This window comes from Temnothorax nylanderi, unplaced genomic scaffold, assembly GCF_030848795.1.
Source record: "Temnothorax nylanderi isolate EJ_2023f unplaced genomic scaffold, tnyl_v1.0 TNYL_tig0046_pilon, whole genome shotgun sequence".
NCBI lineage: Eukaryota > Metazoa > Arthropoda > Insecta > Hymenoptera > Formicidae > Temnothorax > Temnothorax nylanderi.
In genome coordinates, this window is record NW_027249108.1 from 22899 (window position 1) to 41532 (window position 18634).

General features: G+C 40.6%; 2 protein-coding genes across 3 annotated transcripts; one reads left to right on the forward strand and one right to left on the reverse strand.

The window, feature by feature from the left end:
• Positions 1–429: 429 nt before the first annotated feature.
• LOC139771982 (uncharacterized) lies at positions 430–3783 on the forward strand. The gene is made up of 7 exons (XM_071705228.1): positions 430–835; positions 946–1119; positions 1361–1563; positions 1635–1788; positions 1902–2170; positions 2418–2636; positions 2721–3783. Exons 1-7 carry the CDS (start codon positions 787–789, stop codon positions 2772–2774), a joined length of 1122 nt encoding a protein of 373 aa, XP_071561329.1. The 5' UTR covers positions 430–786; the 3' UTR covers positions 2775–3783.
• An 81-nt stretch (positions 3784–3864) lies between these two features.
• On the reverse strand, positions 3865–15533 carry LOC139771980 (protogenin A). Of its 2 annotated transcripts, none has more exons than XM_071705225.1 (19): positions 14990–15533; positions 13889–14151; positions 13642–13798; positions 13319–13541; positions 13005–13228; positions 12788–12927; positions 12544–12703; positions 12157–12441; positions 11888–12055; positions 11608–11802; positions 11337–11524; positions 11113–11260; positions 10928–11026; positions 10693–10846; positions 10462–10595; positions 9990–10382; positions 9624–9898; positions 9445–9552; positions 3865–9360 (listed from the first exon to the last, which is right to left on the reverse strand). In XM_071705225.1, the coding sequence occupies exons 1-19, from the start codon at positions 15054–15056 to the stop codon at positions 9151–9153; spliced, it is 3591 nt and encodes a 1196-aa protein (XP_071561326.1). In that variant the 5' UTR covers positions 15057–15533; the 3' UTR covers positions 3865–9150. The 2 variants fall into 2 exon arrangements, with proteins under 2 accessions (XP_071561326.1, XP_071561327.1); XM_071705226.1 differs by lacking the exon at positions 14990–15533 and adding an exon at positions 14424–14943.
• Between the last annotated feature and the right edge of the window lie 3101 nt (positions 15534–18634).

Below are 18634 nucleotides of genomic sequence, written 5' to 3' on the forward strand. Positions count from 1 at the left end.
ATATATATATATTTATTTAAAAATATAAAAATTAAAATTTGTAAATATAAACGCAAATGTAACGTATAGCGCATCGTCGATTTGCCAACTCGAGACTCGGCATTCGGCGAGACGCGAGGAGCGATACCCGAAATGCGTGGCATCGTGGTATAGCCGGCGCGTGCTAGCGGCAACGCCGGCAACGTCAGACGTCACAGCTCAAGAGAGAAGGAGACAGCAGATCGTATGTCTGTCCTTCTCTCCCCGCTCGAAGCTTGCCGAGTGCCGAGCGTACACGGACAGAGGAGGGTCTTGCGCGACCAGTATATCCCCTCCATCTGAGTAGTTCGGACACGAACCATAGCACCGATACGAACCCATGTATCGTTACCGAGCGTAACGACGTAGTTGACGTCCACTTTCTCAGAGGGCAGATTAGGACAGGCGTCCCCCGAAGCGGGATGGGATGGCCGCTCTCAGGTTTCTCTCTGGCTAAACACAGTTTAGCTTTTTGGCGCTGTTTGACGCTCGAATCCAGCGTCGAGTGTCATCGTGAAATCGCACCTTGAGTGTATGGACCCTGGTGACCTGGTGACGTGACTGCGTAGGCTCGATAATCGCAGCACTGCTTGCCAGTGCTTGCCAGCGAGTTTTAGGTTAGTTGGACGTCGGCGAGACCGGTTGAGGTTGAGAGCGCGGTGTGTCCGACGTGTGCCATTGACCAGCTGCGAACTGCTTAACGATACTTCCGTCGAGGGCATCGCACTCCGGCGAACGAACGATCGAGCAGTTAAATGACAAGCGATCATGGCTACGCCCACCTGTGATAAGAAAACGAGGGTGATTGTTCTAGGAGGTGAGGTATCTCACTGTATATCTATGCGCGCCGACCCGGCCGCGCGCGGAGCGGAAGAGCGATAAGGGGCCGACCGGCAGACCTTTATCCGTTCCGTTTGCGGTTTGCAGGATGCGGTTTCATCGGCCGCAACCTCGTGGAATATTTGCTGGACAACGATCTGGTATCCTACGTGCGGGTCGTGGACAAGGTACCGCCGCAGACGGCGTGGCTCAACGCGAAGCACCAACGGGTGTTCGAGCACCCTCTGCTCGAGTTCAAAAGCGCCAACTTGATTAACATAGGTAATGTCTAATTAAATTATTGATTGCAGCTGTAAAATTTAAAGAGAAAGGATTTTTCAAGTCCTAATACCTGTGAGAACAAGGGTTGACTTTTCCTTTCTTATATTTATCATTTTATTTGTTCTCTATATTTAATAAGATTAATCACTGATACGCCTCATTTGGTCATGTAAAAACTATGATGGAGACATTGTAGACTGTAATGTGTAAAGGGATTTTCATTTTTGTTGACCCACCAAAGTATCCTGCCAAAACGCGTTTTCCTCTGACGAGCCTATCGATTATGTGTTCAATTGCGCTGGGGAAACAAAGAGTGGTCTCACAGATCCAGTGTATAAAGAGGGTATTTACAAATTGAGCCTAAACTGCGCGCAGCAAGCGGCCAAGATTGGAGCCTTGCATTACGTGGAGATATCTTCTGGCAATCTTAGCACCTCCGACAAGGTATCCCTCTAATGACGTATACTTTAACGCAGATATGGATTTAGGATTGATCATTGTGCAATGTTGCGTAGACCCCTCACAAGGAGGACGATGCTGGAGAACCATGGACGTTTGTTTCAAAATACAAGTTACAAGTGGAACACGAATTGAAGAATATACCAGATTTGAAATACACCATACTCAGACCGGCCATCGTGTACGGTTGCGGTGACAGAAATGGCCTAGGTAATCTCCTAAAGTATAAACTTCTCTCGCAGTTTATCTCATTACCGAGAAAGCTGCTCCTTCCTTCTAACTAAAAAAAAAAAGGCAAAAGAGTATACCTTGGCAATTTACAGCACCAAGATTGGTAGTGGGCGCAGTTTACAAGCATTTAGGTGAGATGATGAAGTTGCTTTGGGGACCAGATCTTCATATGAATACGGTTCACGTGAGGGATGTTGCCCGAGCTATCTGGCATGTGGCTAACAGACCAGAAACAATAGGCCAGACGTATAATCTCGTGGACGAGGGAGATTCTACTCAAGGTTCTATTAGTGCCATAGTTTCGGAATTGTTTAATATCAATCACGATTACTGGGGCACTGCGCTGTCTACACTAGCTAAAGTATGTAGAACTATTCTATTGTTCTTAGTATGTGTGTGTGTGTGTGTGTGCGTGCGCGTGTGTGCGTGCGTGCGTGTGTGTGTGTGTGTGTGTGTGTGTGTGTGTGTGTGTGTGTGTGTGTGTGTGTGTGTGTGTGTGTGTGTGTGTATTTATCAGTTTTCAGTCTAAAAGTGCATTATGACGTCCAAGAAAAATTATTGAAATTTTAAAAAGATATTCATTATCGAATAAATCTTTTATTTTGCAGACCGATATGAGCTCAGTTGTCGAAGAGGTAAACGACAAGCACATGACTCCTTGGGCGGAAGCTTGTCGCAAGGATGGGGTGGAGAACAGTCCTCTATCTCCGTACATAGATCAAGAACTTCTGTACAATAAGCACTTGTACTTACAGCCTGGAAAGCTGTCAAACACCACGGGATTTACGTTCCTGTATCCTAAATTAACGAAAGACGCTCTTACAGAGGTAAATTTTCGTTCGTTTCTATAAGCCAGTCTCTAAGAGAATACGCACATAATACGTAAAGATGAGATGTTCACGGATTTACAGGTACTTAATGATTATGTAAGCATGAGGATCTTCCCGCATTCTTTGGTCCTGTGAACTTAGCAATACCAACTGCCGAATTTGAATATCGATTCTCTTTTACACGAGGATGCTACAAATGCCAGAATACACACGGACGCCGAGCGTCGTTTCACCTTGTGCCTAGAAGGGTTCTATACAAGTTACATATATATATTCTATTATACACGTTATACATCTTTACTTGACGTTTTATACGCCAACAAATAATGCTAAATGAGTTTTATAGAGAAGTGCATATGAAATTCGGATATTTCGTAGGCGGCCTATTGCCAATGTGATAAACTAGCAATTAATGTACTTAATTTTATCATAGTTCTGGAAGTACAGAACTTTTTCGCACCTTAAAGATGGCTAGTCAAACAGTGACGTTTAAGAATGATTCGGTACAATGTTCTTATACACAAAAAGACGCAGTCATATGTATAAGGATACCTAAAATTCAAGACGTTCGTAGTCTGAATTAATTTCTATGAATATTTTAGAGAATCATTGATTGAAAAGAACGCTTTTTATATACCATTTTTTCAAGACTGTACCAATAAAGTTGTTGGAAATCTATATACTTCTAATGTTGCTCGAGATACATAACAAGAGTTCTTTTATATCTGCTACATTCCAAGATGTACATCTTCCACGATGCTGTGAATCAAGTTGAAAAGTCTTTCTATTGAACAACTGTTATACATATAATTTTATTGTCGATAACTCGAATATGTACGCGCGACCTAAAGGATTGTATTAAATTAAGTACAAACACTGTTGGAGGTGCGTTTAGATATTCCTATAGAGAACATTCCTTATCGATATGTGAATGATTCTTCATATTGCTAGATTTACATATACGAACTGTGCCGCGTTTGCACGGTATATACTTAATATAAAACAAGACAGAGTTATATTCTATTGGCCTTGAATGGCTCATAAAGATATTAGTAAATATTAAGTGTATCACACTTTCGATATTCTGTTGTTACGTGGACGTTCCTGCAGATTCTTTGATAATAAAGTTGCTCCATTTACGAAATCGCATTGACTTACTGTACCCTGTAAAACCCACCAAATTCTTCGTGCTGCGAAAGGGATATACTTCTTTTTACACCAAATGTGCATTTGTACACTGTCTTAATTTTATTGAATTAGTGGTTACAACAAGACGACGTGTTCAAGAAGGGTCAACAGTATTATTAAATATTTAGTGTATTTAGTCTTAATATACTTCAAACAATAAGATTATAATTTCATGTAGTTCATTATACGTAATATATTAAAATATATATTTTAATGTTCTTCGCAGGTAGTATAATATGTATATACAATCGTAGGTAAAAGTATGTACAAAGTAACTGCACCCTAAAGAATAATTGTTGCATCGAGATAATAGATCTAAATCGGAAAGAAAGGCGAAATGAGGGCTTGCGGAAAATAAATTAAATAGTCTTCTTAATATATAATAATTATTATAATTAACGGTAATAGTATAAATGAATAAAATTACTGGATTCTCTTCTCCCTTATATATTAGATGTAAAATAAAGTTTAATGTCTCGCGCGGCTATTATATATACATATACTGATGTGCTGCACACACGCAATATATGTATATACATATATATGTGTGTGTATATATAATATATATGTATATATATTGTATACACGCGCGCGTGCGTATATATCCACCGGGCGTGAAAATATAATCTTTGAGGTAAACTGCATTAAAAAAAAAAAATTGTAAACAATAGTCTAATAGGTACCGACGTTAAGTTAAAATTAAGTAATGTAAATCACTCTGTGCTCAGAGTGACAATTACGGAGGTATATTCGTTCGACTAGAGCCGCCGTACAATACAATCAATACTTGCTACTGTGTATTTAACGCTACAGTCTGTCTGATAAATTATATCGTTACTCTGTATGAAAGGAATGTGTATACGCACGTGTGTATGCGTGTGTAATATTATATACGGAGCGACCGAGTGTGGGTCTTGCACGGATTTCATTTATAGGCGCGATTTAAAAAGACGATTAAAAAACGTTCTCTTTGGCTGCCGCATCGCAGGTATTCCTAAATTAAAATAAGCGAAAATAATGCGCAAATATGGAGTAGCTGATAATTGTTAACGGAGGTCCACGACGACGATTATCGTGTCTCCGGTTCGTTCGGTAAATCATGACAATTGATGATCGATGAATGCGGTGATAAGTAGATTATGATCTATGATATAATTTGTCACTTTTCCGACGCGTTCGCGCACGCGGTAAGATACGAGGTACGCTAAGACGCGAGATGATGCTTATTGCTTTTGTAAGTATGTACTATAAGGTAATGTTATCTTCGTGGACTTTGTACATATACGGGATGCGTCGCGTAAAGCCCTGCAAGCTGACCTCCTCTCGCGAGGGAGGGAAGCGGCCTGCGGCCGCTTGACGCGGGGCACTCTCGTTGAAAAATTCGCGATTTGACTCTCCTGAACGGCGACTCTATAGTCAATTGTTCACGACGTAAAACTTATCACATCCACGAAATTATTCAAGAGCACTATGGTATGCATGTTACGGAGTGTTTGTCGTTTCAATTAAATTACTGATTGCTGTTGGCGTTTTCATTCGCCGCTGCGGCTACCTCTTTATCTCTCTCTCTCTCTTTCTCTCTTTGTAATACGATATCCCGTTACGATACCGCGGATATGGAGTCGGGAATACAGCAGCAGAATTGTACACGCAATCGGAGTGGACATACGTTACAGCTAAGGGAAGTCTAATACGTTACGCTACTTAAACGTAAGAAATGGGATGAGGACAGTAAGCGTAAACTCATTCTCTCACGAAACTCATACAACTGCCAGTTTATATCCGAGAGGCTTGCGTCCACGAGAAGTCCGGATTGCCGATACGGGCAATCCTCTTAACTCTTCGAAACATTATTCTGATATTTACAATCGAGAATTTCTTTGAGTTAGCAATTAAATTACTGCATTTCTTCTAAGTAAGATTATTATAAATTTAGAGGAACAAACGATTAATTTGTACGTTTAGGTTTAGATCTTTAGAGAGGACATACCCTTCATTTGGAAGTTCGAATTTAAATGGCTGGATCATAAATTATAGAAGGTATAAGCTATACTCTCGATATCGCGATCCTATTCAAGTCCATCCAAGTGTGAAGATTTCTGTTCGAAAATTCAAAACTCGAGTTCTGACATCGTGGACGCGAGCCTTAACATGAAAGAAAATAAAATAACTCGAAAAGCATTGCATACTTTCTGCTGCTTATATGTCACACAACGCACACCTCTCCTAAAATTCCCTTCTCAATTCTCTTTTTGATGTCCGAATTCATTTTTTTGATATAATTAACAACTCTCTCTTAAAATTATTCTCCCAAGTGCTTTCATTGTACGCTGCAAATATATATATATACACAATATATATACTTTTGAAGCGCAGGAGTGTACAATAACGTGAAAATGTATCTTTCTGATGCAGAATATTAACAATACGTAATGAGTAATGACCAACTAAAGGAACAATCGGTTCAACGTCCTGCTCTTTCTCATTATTATACGGCAGCTTAGCTATCGTCAACGCTATAGAAGTGATTTTTCTAAAGTGTACCATCAACAAATACAAAAGTACATGAAAAAGCATATGAACGTATATACCCTCAACAAATATGGAAATAATATAAAATGTAACAGGCATTACACATTATATATGACAACAAATGCAAAAACAGATTAAATAAAATCGTAAGCCAGATGCGTTGAATGCATGCAAACGCATTCGCAACAAGTAAGAGTTGTTGCTGTACAAAAAAAAAAGAAAAAGAAAGAAAGAACTGTTTAAGAATATATAAATTCAATATTTGTATATGCGATTCTATATATATGAGATTCTCATAATTATATTTATAATATACATATAACAAGTTCCATGTATTCATGTGTGTAAATAAAAAACGATTCTTTCTATTTCGTAGAACTGTATCTGACCTGTGTAAACTATATAGAGCTATTGTAATGCGATTTGCGAAATCCAGTAAACGGAATAAGTAAATCATGGTGCACAGTTAATCAACTAAAATGTCTCCCGTATTGGACCTAAAATATTGGCAATATAAACAGTGGGTATGTTCCCGAAATATCTCTCGAAATAAAACGTAGCTACTTTTGGAACAGTTTCAATATATTAGATTTCTAACAGACCTCTGGTTATGGAAATGCGGTAATATTCTATGGAATGAAGATATGATAGTCTTTTTAATATGTGCAGATCGAATTAATTCTAGCGTTAATTGTTTTCATACTGTGCTCATGGTGACTATGTTATTGCATGATCCAGTGTAATGTGTTCATCTAAAGTATATACTGAATGTAAAATGCAATAAATAACAATTAGTGGAGGTACAGTAATAACATTGACATTTCTACGTCTCACTCTAAACGATATAGCTTATTCTATCAGGTACTGCGTTGGGTTTTTTTTCTGTCATGGTAACATGCACCAGTCTGGAATATGTGTCTAGTAAGATTCGTCACGAATGCTGCTTCTTTCTTTTTTGTGTAATACACAGAACTGCTTTACCAGTTAACACGCTAAATATCGTACATACAAAACGTTGACATTAATCGCATATCGATTACCTAATCGCCTTAAAAACGATATCAATCTTATGAACGGAAAGAAATCCGAGGAATATGTAAAATTCTTCTTACGTAACGCATTATGCAAAGTCTTTTCACGGAAACATTCTCCGACGAGGTTATCTGTTAATTATAAAAAATATCGTCTATTAATACAGCAGTCTTTGAGGTCTCTTATAGAAGTAAATAATTGTGAGAAAACAAGGTGGCCTGTTGCACGCCATTCATTTGAATCGCAATATTCTGAGCACTAGATTATCTTTCTGAATATTCCTTCCCATTCATAGGATCTCTCTTTTAAATTTAAAGTATGATATATCGATAGTCCACTTTAAACTAATACAAAACTTACATCAAATATTTTAAGAGCTACTCAACAAATCCTTCATTTGTCATGCACACTAGCTCCAAATGCAAAAAAAAAATTTACTTTGATTCCTTGGAGAAACCAATTCTTTTTTCGTAAAAGTGATACCTTAATGACACACATATGGTATGTTAAAATATAAAGAGAAAAATAGAAAAGAGAGAGGAAAAAATAGGAAAAAAACACGGGATAAAAAATTTTCTTAACATCTCTAAAAACGCGTAGCATCTGGTTAGAGCCTTTCCCTGTTTTCTTAATACTAAACGTTCTTCCTTTGTTTACAATTAAATATCAGTGGAAAACTTATTTTGGAATGATCAGTGTCTCTGCTCCATTTTAAGCAATCGCGTCGGCCCGAAAACTGTTATCAGAATGAATCAGAACTTTATCAACTTTTTTAGGCCATACTGTGCCTGGATATTCAGCAATTTTGTGTCCCCAAACGCGAAGGAATGCACGTCCGCATGTCTTTTTTGCTGCATTCAAAGTGTGATATTTTATGGACATATTCACAATCAACAATTATTCTATCTTATGTACAGAGGCATCAGAAACTTGTTGTTTTTCATTTCAGAGCATTTCGCGCATCTCTCAATTTTCGGCACGTCAACAGTTTACTTAATTTATATACGTATATATGTATACAAAATTATTCGACACGTTTGAGGATCGAAGAGTGATAAATTAAACACTCTTGAAGCAACAGCCTATGTTCAAAAACGTTTCATTTCGCTTCTAAATAGTCTCAATCAGAAACTAAATAACGGAATAATTTCGCTAGCAGTATTCAATAGCGAATATCCTTTCATAAAACTTTAATATCAAAAATCTTTAACTGTACCTATATATTAATTCTCTTAAAAAATACTTAACTTTCGTCCTCAAACGATTTGGAATCATTCGGTATACATACACGAGTCCGGCAAACACTTCAAATGTCCGTCTACGTGATCGGTGCACCGTAATGTTACGAATGCACTATGTAAAGAATGCAATAAATTTTAGAATTGCGTTGCTTTCGCTGAGATGCTTATGCAGACGAGCTTTATTCTCCGCGCGATAAATGTATCTTGCTCGTATTTACAAGGTGACGACTAACGTCACGATTTTTTTCCGAAACAGTATTATTTACATCGATTATGTGTCCAGATAATACTCTTGCTTTGCGAGGCTGCTGCAATTTTGCATTGCTTTTGCTTTCTCGGGACTGGACATCATTATTTTCTTTTTTCCGCGCGTTGATTCGGAACGTGACTGCGATCGATGACGGTCGTATCGATCGTAAGGAAGGAGGAAATAGGAGAATTCATGTACTCCTACCTGTTGTACCTTGATAACGCTGAGAAGCATTGAACACTTTAATAATGTATTGCCTAACGCACTTTCACCCATTTGGTCCGAGCGCCGGAACAGATGCACAGGTGGATTTCGGCGATGATGAAGTCTCACCGTCTGGACATCCTAAATTGTTATTTAAACTGCTAGCGCTACTGCCTAAAGTACAATTGACCATTGTGAGCTGCGTGCCTTCTAGATCTTGCTCCTCTTCCTCCTCCTGTTGATTATTCGAGGTAGAACTGCCCCTTCTTTTGTACTGCAATCATGAGAAATGGATAAATTATTAATTTATAGCGCATCTTCATTATCTATAACAAAATATCAAAGCGTCCAACTATACCTGAGGATTCTCCATAATATGAACATCCTTCGAGCCTCCATTTATCTCCCACGGCGACAGTAAGGGTTCTTTCGCGCAAATTTCGAAAACCCCGTTAGACTGTGCGCCCTTTAAAACACACGTCATATATTATTTCTTGTTCATATAAGTTCAATCTAATCAAATCTCCGTTTGATTACCTTCGCGTCCGAGTGCGGATTTGTCTCGATCGGTGACGATGGACACAGCACTGCCAATTCAATTTCATTCGGGGCGTCGGTGGCATTCGCTTGTTGACCCATGGAAGTGGAGGACTGCTCCGCGCAACATCCATTTCCATTTCGCGACAGCACACATCTATTCGTAAGCTGAGCGTCGTTTCTCAATCGAGAATTCTCAAACTTCCTCCGACAATATATGCTGCAGAGGCATATCATGATAAATCCGATGCTTATGCTCACTCCGAGGATCACACCTATTTTTTGATAACGATAACGGTTAATAAAATGGTAAGTTAATGGTAAGCACAGTTAATTATCTGAATCTAAATCTGCCGTTTGCCTCACCTAGACTCTGATCGGGCTTAGAGTTCGTCTCATTGCCCGACGGGGCAGGTACTTTCGACGTTCCGTTACTACCGTTACGACTAGTACCACCGGTAACAACCATAATAGGGTCTGACGGTTTCCCATAGCCAGCTTTCGTCGCTGCCAGCACCACAACGAAATATTGTTTCCCCGGCGCTAAACCTGGTAGGTTCGTTGTCCTTTTGTTACCGAGTACGGTCACGTTGTTCCATGTCGTCAAGTTCCATGTTGTCAAGTTCCATGTCACGTTTACGGTATATGCAACAACATAATTTTGTATAATGCCGTTTATGTTGGTCGGCTCCTCCCATGCAATTCGTACTTTCGTGGTGTTCTCCAGGAACCATTGTAACCCTTCGACTTTACCAGGAACTGTAACAATTCGTTTATTATAATATGTCCTATAAGAAGCCGACGTGCTTAGTGTTCTATTAAATAGTAACTATCTCACCATCTTCGTTTGTGTAGCATTCTATAGATTTGCTATAGAAGCTGGTCCGATTCGTATCGTGTCTAATGGCTTTTACTTTAAACTCATATAAAGTAAAAGGCTTCAGCTCGTCAACGCTTGTTTTTGTGTCATTTCTATAATATATATTTTACAAAGATTTAAAACTTTCGTCAGAGTGGATATTTTATGCATTCAATTACGTTTATTTCAAAAAGATCGAGCTGTACTTACACGATAAAACATTTAGAATTGCTCGAATTTTGCACATGCACCGCATGATAACAAAACTCGAACGAATTTACGTCGTCCACATCAGACAATGTCCATGACACGTTAATGGACGTAGGCGAGACGGGAATAGCCTCCAATGCCATTGGCACAGTGTCTAAATTGCAAGATTATCACATATAATTGTCTGTTCTTCTATTCAGTGCAGATATAGTCTATGAAAATCTGATGAACTTACTAGGATCGGATTGTACGGTCTCTACGTGTTTCGTCAAGCAGCCTGTTGCTTCACCCGAGCTTACCATGCACAGACGCATAGTATAAGAAACGTTCATATCTAGATAAAAATTGATTGCATTTGTAATTTATACAACATTCTATAACATTGTTGAAAAGTATCATTGTTTAACACGGAATACCTACCAAGATCAGTAAACAGGTATTCAGTAATATTCTGTGGTAAATGAATATTCTTTAACTTCTCGCCATTTTGATTTTCGCAATAAATTTGCCAAGAATCAAACTTTGATTCAATTTGATCGCTTTGCTTGAAGTTGATCTTCCATTTCATCTAATAACGGAACAAAGTTTAGGAAGCAATTCGGAAAACCATAACAATTTTGCAATTCGATCGATCATATACCAACCCTGATTATTGAAGCGTTCACAATTAATACTTGAATATCCACAACATTCCTTATAGTAAACTGATTGGATTGATTGGAAGATGGCATGGTTACAGTAACCCAATCCAATTGTGCTTCACTAATATTTGGCTCGCCCTGCTTTGTTCTTGCCAGTACTCGAAGATCATATCGCGCTCCAGGTTCCAGGCCTGTATCCGTAAATACACGATTGTATTATTGATTATTGCCCATGTACAGCTCAAAGAAAAAGAACAATGGATAAAAATTATACCGGAAAGTATGTAATATTCATCGGAGGCAGGTAGATAATGTACCCATCTGGAGGATGAGCTCTGGTGGAGTTTCCATAATAGTTTATATTCCACCACGTCGCCGCGAGACTCTTTTTTACTCAAAGGCTCCCACGATACATTTAGTTTTGTACTACTGATTATATCCACATTCATTTTTGGTGTGCCTTTAGGAACTAGAAATAAAATCGTTATTTCGAGTTAGTTGTTCTTTTTTTTGTTACGGGACAAAGTTAATAAAAAACAGATGGAAATACGTACCACTTGGAGCAGTGGAACACACAATGGTAGCTGATTGATCGCTAGCACCAAAATTATTCCACACTCGTACATAGAACGAGTAATTTGTAAATGGTTCGAGAAGTTTTGTTACTTCTACAGACGTAGAATTCCCTGGTTCTGGCGGTGAAACTTCCTCCTTTCCACCTTCTGTCATTAGGGATATATAACAAATGTATAAATATGGATAATTGAAATAAAAACCTCGTAGATTTGTTCTTATACTTATCCCAAGACATCATCCAACTCACCTACAGGACTATAATGGACGGTATAAGCTGTAATACTGGTATATGGTACAGACTTTGGCGGTTCCCACGAAATTAAGATTTTAACTGGTGAAATAGCGTGACACTTCAGAGAAGTGGGTGTAGCGGGACTGTTGCGCGATGTATTTACTTGGAGCCGGCCAGCGGCCCAAATTTCACCCGCTGCATTCACCGCCACACATTGGTATATGCCAGAGTCAGACGGCACTGTTGCTGATATTGCTAATTCTATTTTATTGTATTCCTTAACGTAAGTTGTTCTGCGACCTATATCAACATACAGAATGCACAATTAATTGTAAGAGCAAGCGAAAATTGTCGAACACGTCCTTCCTCGACAGATCATAAATTTGTCTCTAATATCATTACCATTGATAGTAATATTCGATGAATCTTTCAGCCAATAAATTTGAGGTACGGGTAACCCTTGCGCCTGACACTCGAATCTCGCTGTTCTTCCATTTGGACAGATTTGGTTTGTCGGCGTTTTTATAAATGACGGTGGTATTAATATATCTACAGTTACATTCTGCAATAACATATACGCAATGTATGTATAAACGTTAATTTACTGCTAAATATCAATTACAATTTGTTGAGAGCAACCACTCACATGTACTTCTAAGTCATTGGTGATAGAATTCTTTGAAGAACACAGGTAGACACCGGCATTGGAAACGTTCACGTTTGTTAATGACAGTATACTAATGCCGGTGGTGGAATTAAGAAGGATGCGAGGTTTTGTAATATTATCTACGAACAAATATGATCAAACATATTTAATTTTCTTGACTAACTAAGTATGCGTATCCTGCCTTCCAATTTTTTACCTATATAACGAGGAATAAAGGACCATGTTACAAGTAACGGATAACCGGATGCAGCACATGCCAAATTAAGATTCGACCCATTAAGCAGCCAATGATTGTACGAAACCTGTGGAAACAAGGACGACGGCGTATGCGTTTTGTTATTCTCTATTCTCGCGATAACCGTTAATTTTGCTTCTTTGCTCCTTTTGGTCTTCCTTAGAAATTCATTAGTGACTATGCATCTGCAATACAGTAATTTCCATTTAGTTTGAGATAGAAAAACTAACGATATTAAATTGATGAATAAATGAAAAAAAAAGATCATACTATACCTATATGAGCCAGCATCTGACAGTTTCGTTGCACTTATATACAGAACACCTGGTGGTACCACAGAATACTTTGATTCATTATGATAAGATAACAATGTTTCATTATGCTGCCACGTAATATTGGGTGGGAAAGGAACACTGTCAATCAAGCAAGATAACCTTGCGACTTCGCCTTCTTGAACAGTAATATTTTCTGGAGTTTCTTTAAATACATGGGCAAGTTCTGTAACACGTGACACTCGTTAGAACAATGATAAATCTAATTTCTAAACTCGCGTCTGAAAGAAAGGGCCGTTGCCCTCATATATTTGCGAAGCATTTACCTGCTATTTGAATAATGGTGGGTGCTGACTGTATCGACCATCCTAAACTAGTACGTGTTCTACAACGATATTCATCTTTATTATGGTTTCTAGCATTAACAATATTATTCCTTTCCTTTTCTTTGAACTTTTGCATTTGTAAATTTTGTTTCTGCACCTAACACGTCAAATGTGTAAATATAATTTCTAAATATACATTATAATCTTAGAACGATAAATCCAAAAAGAGTGTCACACAAGCACGTACCTTGTAAAAGTGAAGAGAGCCATTGGAAAGAAGAACACAGCGAGTAAGACCACACGGAGGTGCTGGTTCTCCATTGTGCAACCAAGTCACAGTCTCATTCGGACCAGCTATACAACTGAGCGTGATCCCCTTTTTTCCTAGTATCACATGGCCACTAGGTTGAATTTCCAGCGTTAATCCAGAGCCTTTAGTCAATCCAGCGTCAGAACTGTCTGGTTTGGACACGTTCCTACCACTGATATTTCCTCCGATACCTTTAACACCTGCCGAAACCAGGCAGTTTGCACATTACAACACCTTTATAGGATATAAATATCAACATTTTGGGAATCTTATCTGACAACATCGATATACAAATACATAATCTTTTCTGTGAGAGTTAATATCTAGAACCTTTTAAACTTTGCAGTGATGACCGATCAGAGATTACATCACTGACAATATTAATTCCATGACAAAATCTTTATCAACTCTGTGAGCAATCGAACGTACATTTACGTAGCACCTTAGCTGACTTATCATAATATAAACGTACATCTTGAATTTTGTACCAAAATAGTAGATATTGCCATTTAATTTGCATCCGACCTTGGTATCTTTACATATTATTTAATCATTCATTTGTTGGAAATTGTTCTTAGTTTTATAATATTTTAGAAACGAGAGTTAGCAAATATTATTAAAACTGCTCAAAGAGGCAAGAATGTACTTGAATTAGGAATGCGATAGAGATACTTGAGGCATGTGCTCGAAAAAAAAAACACGAGTCTCCGCGACGTTTGCCATGCAAAACGCGTATCGCGCGAAAACAGTATCAGGTTTCTCTGCGATAATACTAACTGCGCGTCTTTCTCTTTCTCCATCCCAGGGGGGGGGGATAATTAATGGCAATTCATGCACCTCGAAGGTATACGAGGAACGTCTCGAGAACGTCGACGATGCTCTGGGCCCATGTGCGTCATAATAAACCAGTAACATCGTCGCCCGGAACTCGAGGGACAGTTCGGGGGATACCGGGGCCGTTTTGGTGTCCCGCGCGAGGAACGTCGTTTCCCCGAAAAAAAAGGAAGACCGTAAACACGGAAGGAACGGAGCACGCACCTGCGGCGCAAGCTGGCTTCAGCACTTCCGTGATCAAGACGCTCAGCAAGAGTACTCGCGCCGCCATATATCCACGCTCATCGGCAACCGCGTACCGGTGCGTGCGTGCGTGCGTGTGTTTGTTGCGTGTACGCGCGCACGGTAGGGTGTGTATGTGTGTGTGTATACGTGTGTGTGTGTGTGTGTGTGTGTGTGTGTGTGTGTGTGTGTGTGTGTGTGTGTGTGTGTGTGTGTGTGTGTGTGTGTGTGTGTGTGTGTGTGTGTGTGTGTGTTACGTGTGTTGTTTCACTGGTAGAGGAGCACGGCCGTGGTGCGCCGTCGTCGATTCTTCGTCGTCGTCTTCTTCGACTTCCTCGTCGTCGTCGTCGTCTTCGTCGTCGCCGTCGCCGCCGCCGCTGTCGCGTTGCTGGCGCGCGAATTTCGTCGCCGCATGTTTGACATCGTCGGCCTCGTCGGAGCCAAGGAGGGACAGAGAGAGAGAGAGAAAGAGAAAGATATCTCGCTGCCGCCGGCTGTTCCGTTCGCCGAGCTGCCGGAGCGCCCTTTCCTCCCTCCGCCCCCGCCCCACCTCACCGCACCGCGCTGCTATGCCGCTTATTCGCGTGTATGTATTGCGCGCTCACATCCTCACATCGTCAACCGGCGCGCGGCGCGCGTTAACCGATCCGAGAGAGAGAGAGAGAGAGAGAGAGGATACGCGAGAACCGACGCGGCGAGAAACGATGAGAAACCGCCGCACACCCGGCTCGGATCGCGGATCGCGCGACTCCGAGCACCGTCGAGCACCGTCGCCGGGATGCGCCGGGAGACCGTGCCCGCACCACCGCCTTCGCCGGCGTAAAGAATTCGTCGTAGCGCGTCCCGTGTCCCGTCGTTTATCCAGCACGCGACGTTTATCCTGCGCTTGCCATCTTCCCTCGGGCGTCCTCGGTCCTCGGCGTTTATCGCCGCCTAGCAGCGCGCGAAGGAAGCTCGAAGCGGCAAGCGCCGCGCAGCGCACGTGGGAAAGGCAAAGTGACCGACGGGACGCGCGGAGAGGCTTGGTCGGTATTGCATTCCGTTGCGGAGAATGCCATCGAAACCATTTGACGGTCACGAAAATTTAATCGTGAAGTCATCTATTTTACCGACGAGATCTACCTTGTATACCTTTGTTCAATTCGTCAATAAATATTTTGTATTCGCTCAACGTGCGCGGACCAGTTCGGACGTGTTTTGTCCGGCAAGAAAATTTTTTTAAGTATTGCGACTGTTACTGTCTGCATTGATCCCCACTCAGACTTTCAGTGATTTCCTTTTAGACTTTGTCACACTAACGTGTACCAGACTTTGTTAAACAAATAGTGGCAAATGCTGGCCATATTGACCTCGTATTAGAGGCAGGAGCCAATACAAATATAAGAAGAAGAAGAAGTCAATAAATATTTAATCAATTAATGTCGATCTTCCAATTTAGATTAACTTTAATCTCTCGGTTTAACTTACTTTTTATCTTTTTCTAGTCTAGCTTCTAAGAGTTAAAAAAGTTAATCTGCATTGGTAGAATGGATATAGCTTGTTAAATTCTATCGTAATTAATTGTTGTACAAGAAATGTCGCGATTTAAGAGAGAAGCGCAACAATGAAAACATATATTAGTCACGAAAAGAAGTCAAAATCTCACTGACGTTCTTCGGAATGCAAATAAAATGAATTTATAAAAACAATCAAATGTTTTCTCCTTACATTAATTTATCTTATCATTCCGTATATAAGAACGTGAAAATAAAATCATTGAAAGATACATAAGTGTTTCACAAAATACTTTCTATTTCATATGTCAAAAAATGTTGGAATAAAATATAAAACGGTCTCGCAACCTATTCAACCTACTCTCGTGTCTTTTCAGCCATTTCCAATAAGATAATCGAACCAGCAAGTACAAGAAATTTTTTTTGCACTCGAGTCAGATAAAAATGTTTCCGGCCTGCGCGCTAGCTGCGGATAAAATCATTTTCTATAAACGCCCCGAGTTGCGTAGGAATAAACGATCCTCTCGTTTTTTATGAGCCGCTGTATTCCGGTTTTTCCGTCATTTTTCCCGTCCGTGTTACCCAGCCGTACTTATATATTTCTCTACGATAGTAATCGCATGCGAGAGAAATCGCGCGATCGCCATGTACTCAGCTTTATATACATGCACACCTCGCGGCCGTTTTGTATCTGCAGGAATCACGACATACAGGCACGGCATAAAGCAGTGCGTGTCGTCTACAATGTCGATGATAACGACGGCGACGAGACGACCGATCGATCGAGGAATCGGCACTGGAACCGGTTTACTGTTTACTCGACAATTTTCCGAGCGCGCCGTCGCGGGTCGCCCATGACCCTGGGCACCGGCTTTCTCTCGCGGGGAAAGTTTCCCCCCCGGTACCGGAGGGGTTGGTCCCCCATCAATCGCGATGACGGGGGATTCCGTCGAGAAGCGGAACCCGCGTAAAAAAAAAACCCTACAAAAGACCAGACGGTGACTCGAGAGGAGAATCGAAGTCTTCGTCTCTCCGATTCGTTCCAATTCGTCCATTCTTCCCCGCTTCTCGCGAGCCGGTCGAAAGTAGCAGCCCGGTGAACCCTCGCTCATTGTTATATTCTATCTATCTCTCTTTCTTTTTTTATCATTCCTAGCTAAACCGACGTGGAACGGCGGTCGCGGCTTCTCGATGCAAATGATGATAATCATGTCGAGAAGTGTATCGTGAGGAGTATAAACAACCATTGTTCCCCTCGTTCTCGTTTGGAGAAAACAGTTGACCGTTATTTCGCAGTCAGCCGTAATGACATGTCCGGCTCAATCCACCTGTGCCTCCGGCGCATTCGCGAGCGGAGCTTGCACGAAATAGAAACCGTTGATTTCCGTCGTCGCCGAGTCCCCGCAGTCATGTTACATTGCAGTCATCGCCGTCATTGTCGACATTGTCGTCTCGCGCCGCGCTCGTATAAGGGAAAGTCGTCCGTCCCCTACGCGCCCCCCCCCCCCCTCACCCCCCGTTCGGTTCAGAGATTATCATGCTAGTAGGACGTTCTCTGGCGTTTCGCTCCTGGCGAAATTGATTAACGCAACTTGTCAAGCTCATTGTCGATGTAGCACGATCGTAAAAGCCAATTCGCGCCTCTCCACGGCCGGCAAATTGATCGAATATATCTATATATCGAGCGAGGTGATCAAACGTTAGATCGTTATTATTCCCTCGGGTCTCTTCACGGCGCAACGACGCTTTCATAGACTGTGAAATTGTACTATAATGACTCTCGCATCGATCATTCTTCAAGAAAATAACATACTCAACGCGTGAAACTTATAATCACCGGCAACAAAGTTTAAATGTTCACTGTTTGTACGGAAACGATGATAAAACTTCTACATTAGGAGATCCTTACCGTTTGGAGAAATATTACGATAAATCTTCTACACATTAGGGAACCCCAATCTTTATTTATCAAGAGATATTTTTTGCCAATTTTTATTACTGAATATGCGCGACGCAAGAAATTGACGCAAAGTTAATGCAAAAAATTTATCTATTTCAACGATTAAATTTAAAAAAATTTGATTTTTGTGAGGAGGAGGAAATAGGAGACGGTATAATCTGCAAGAGGGCCGTA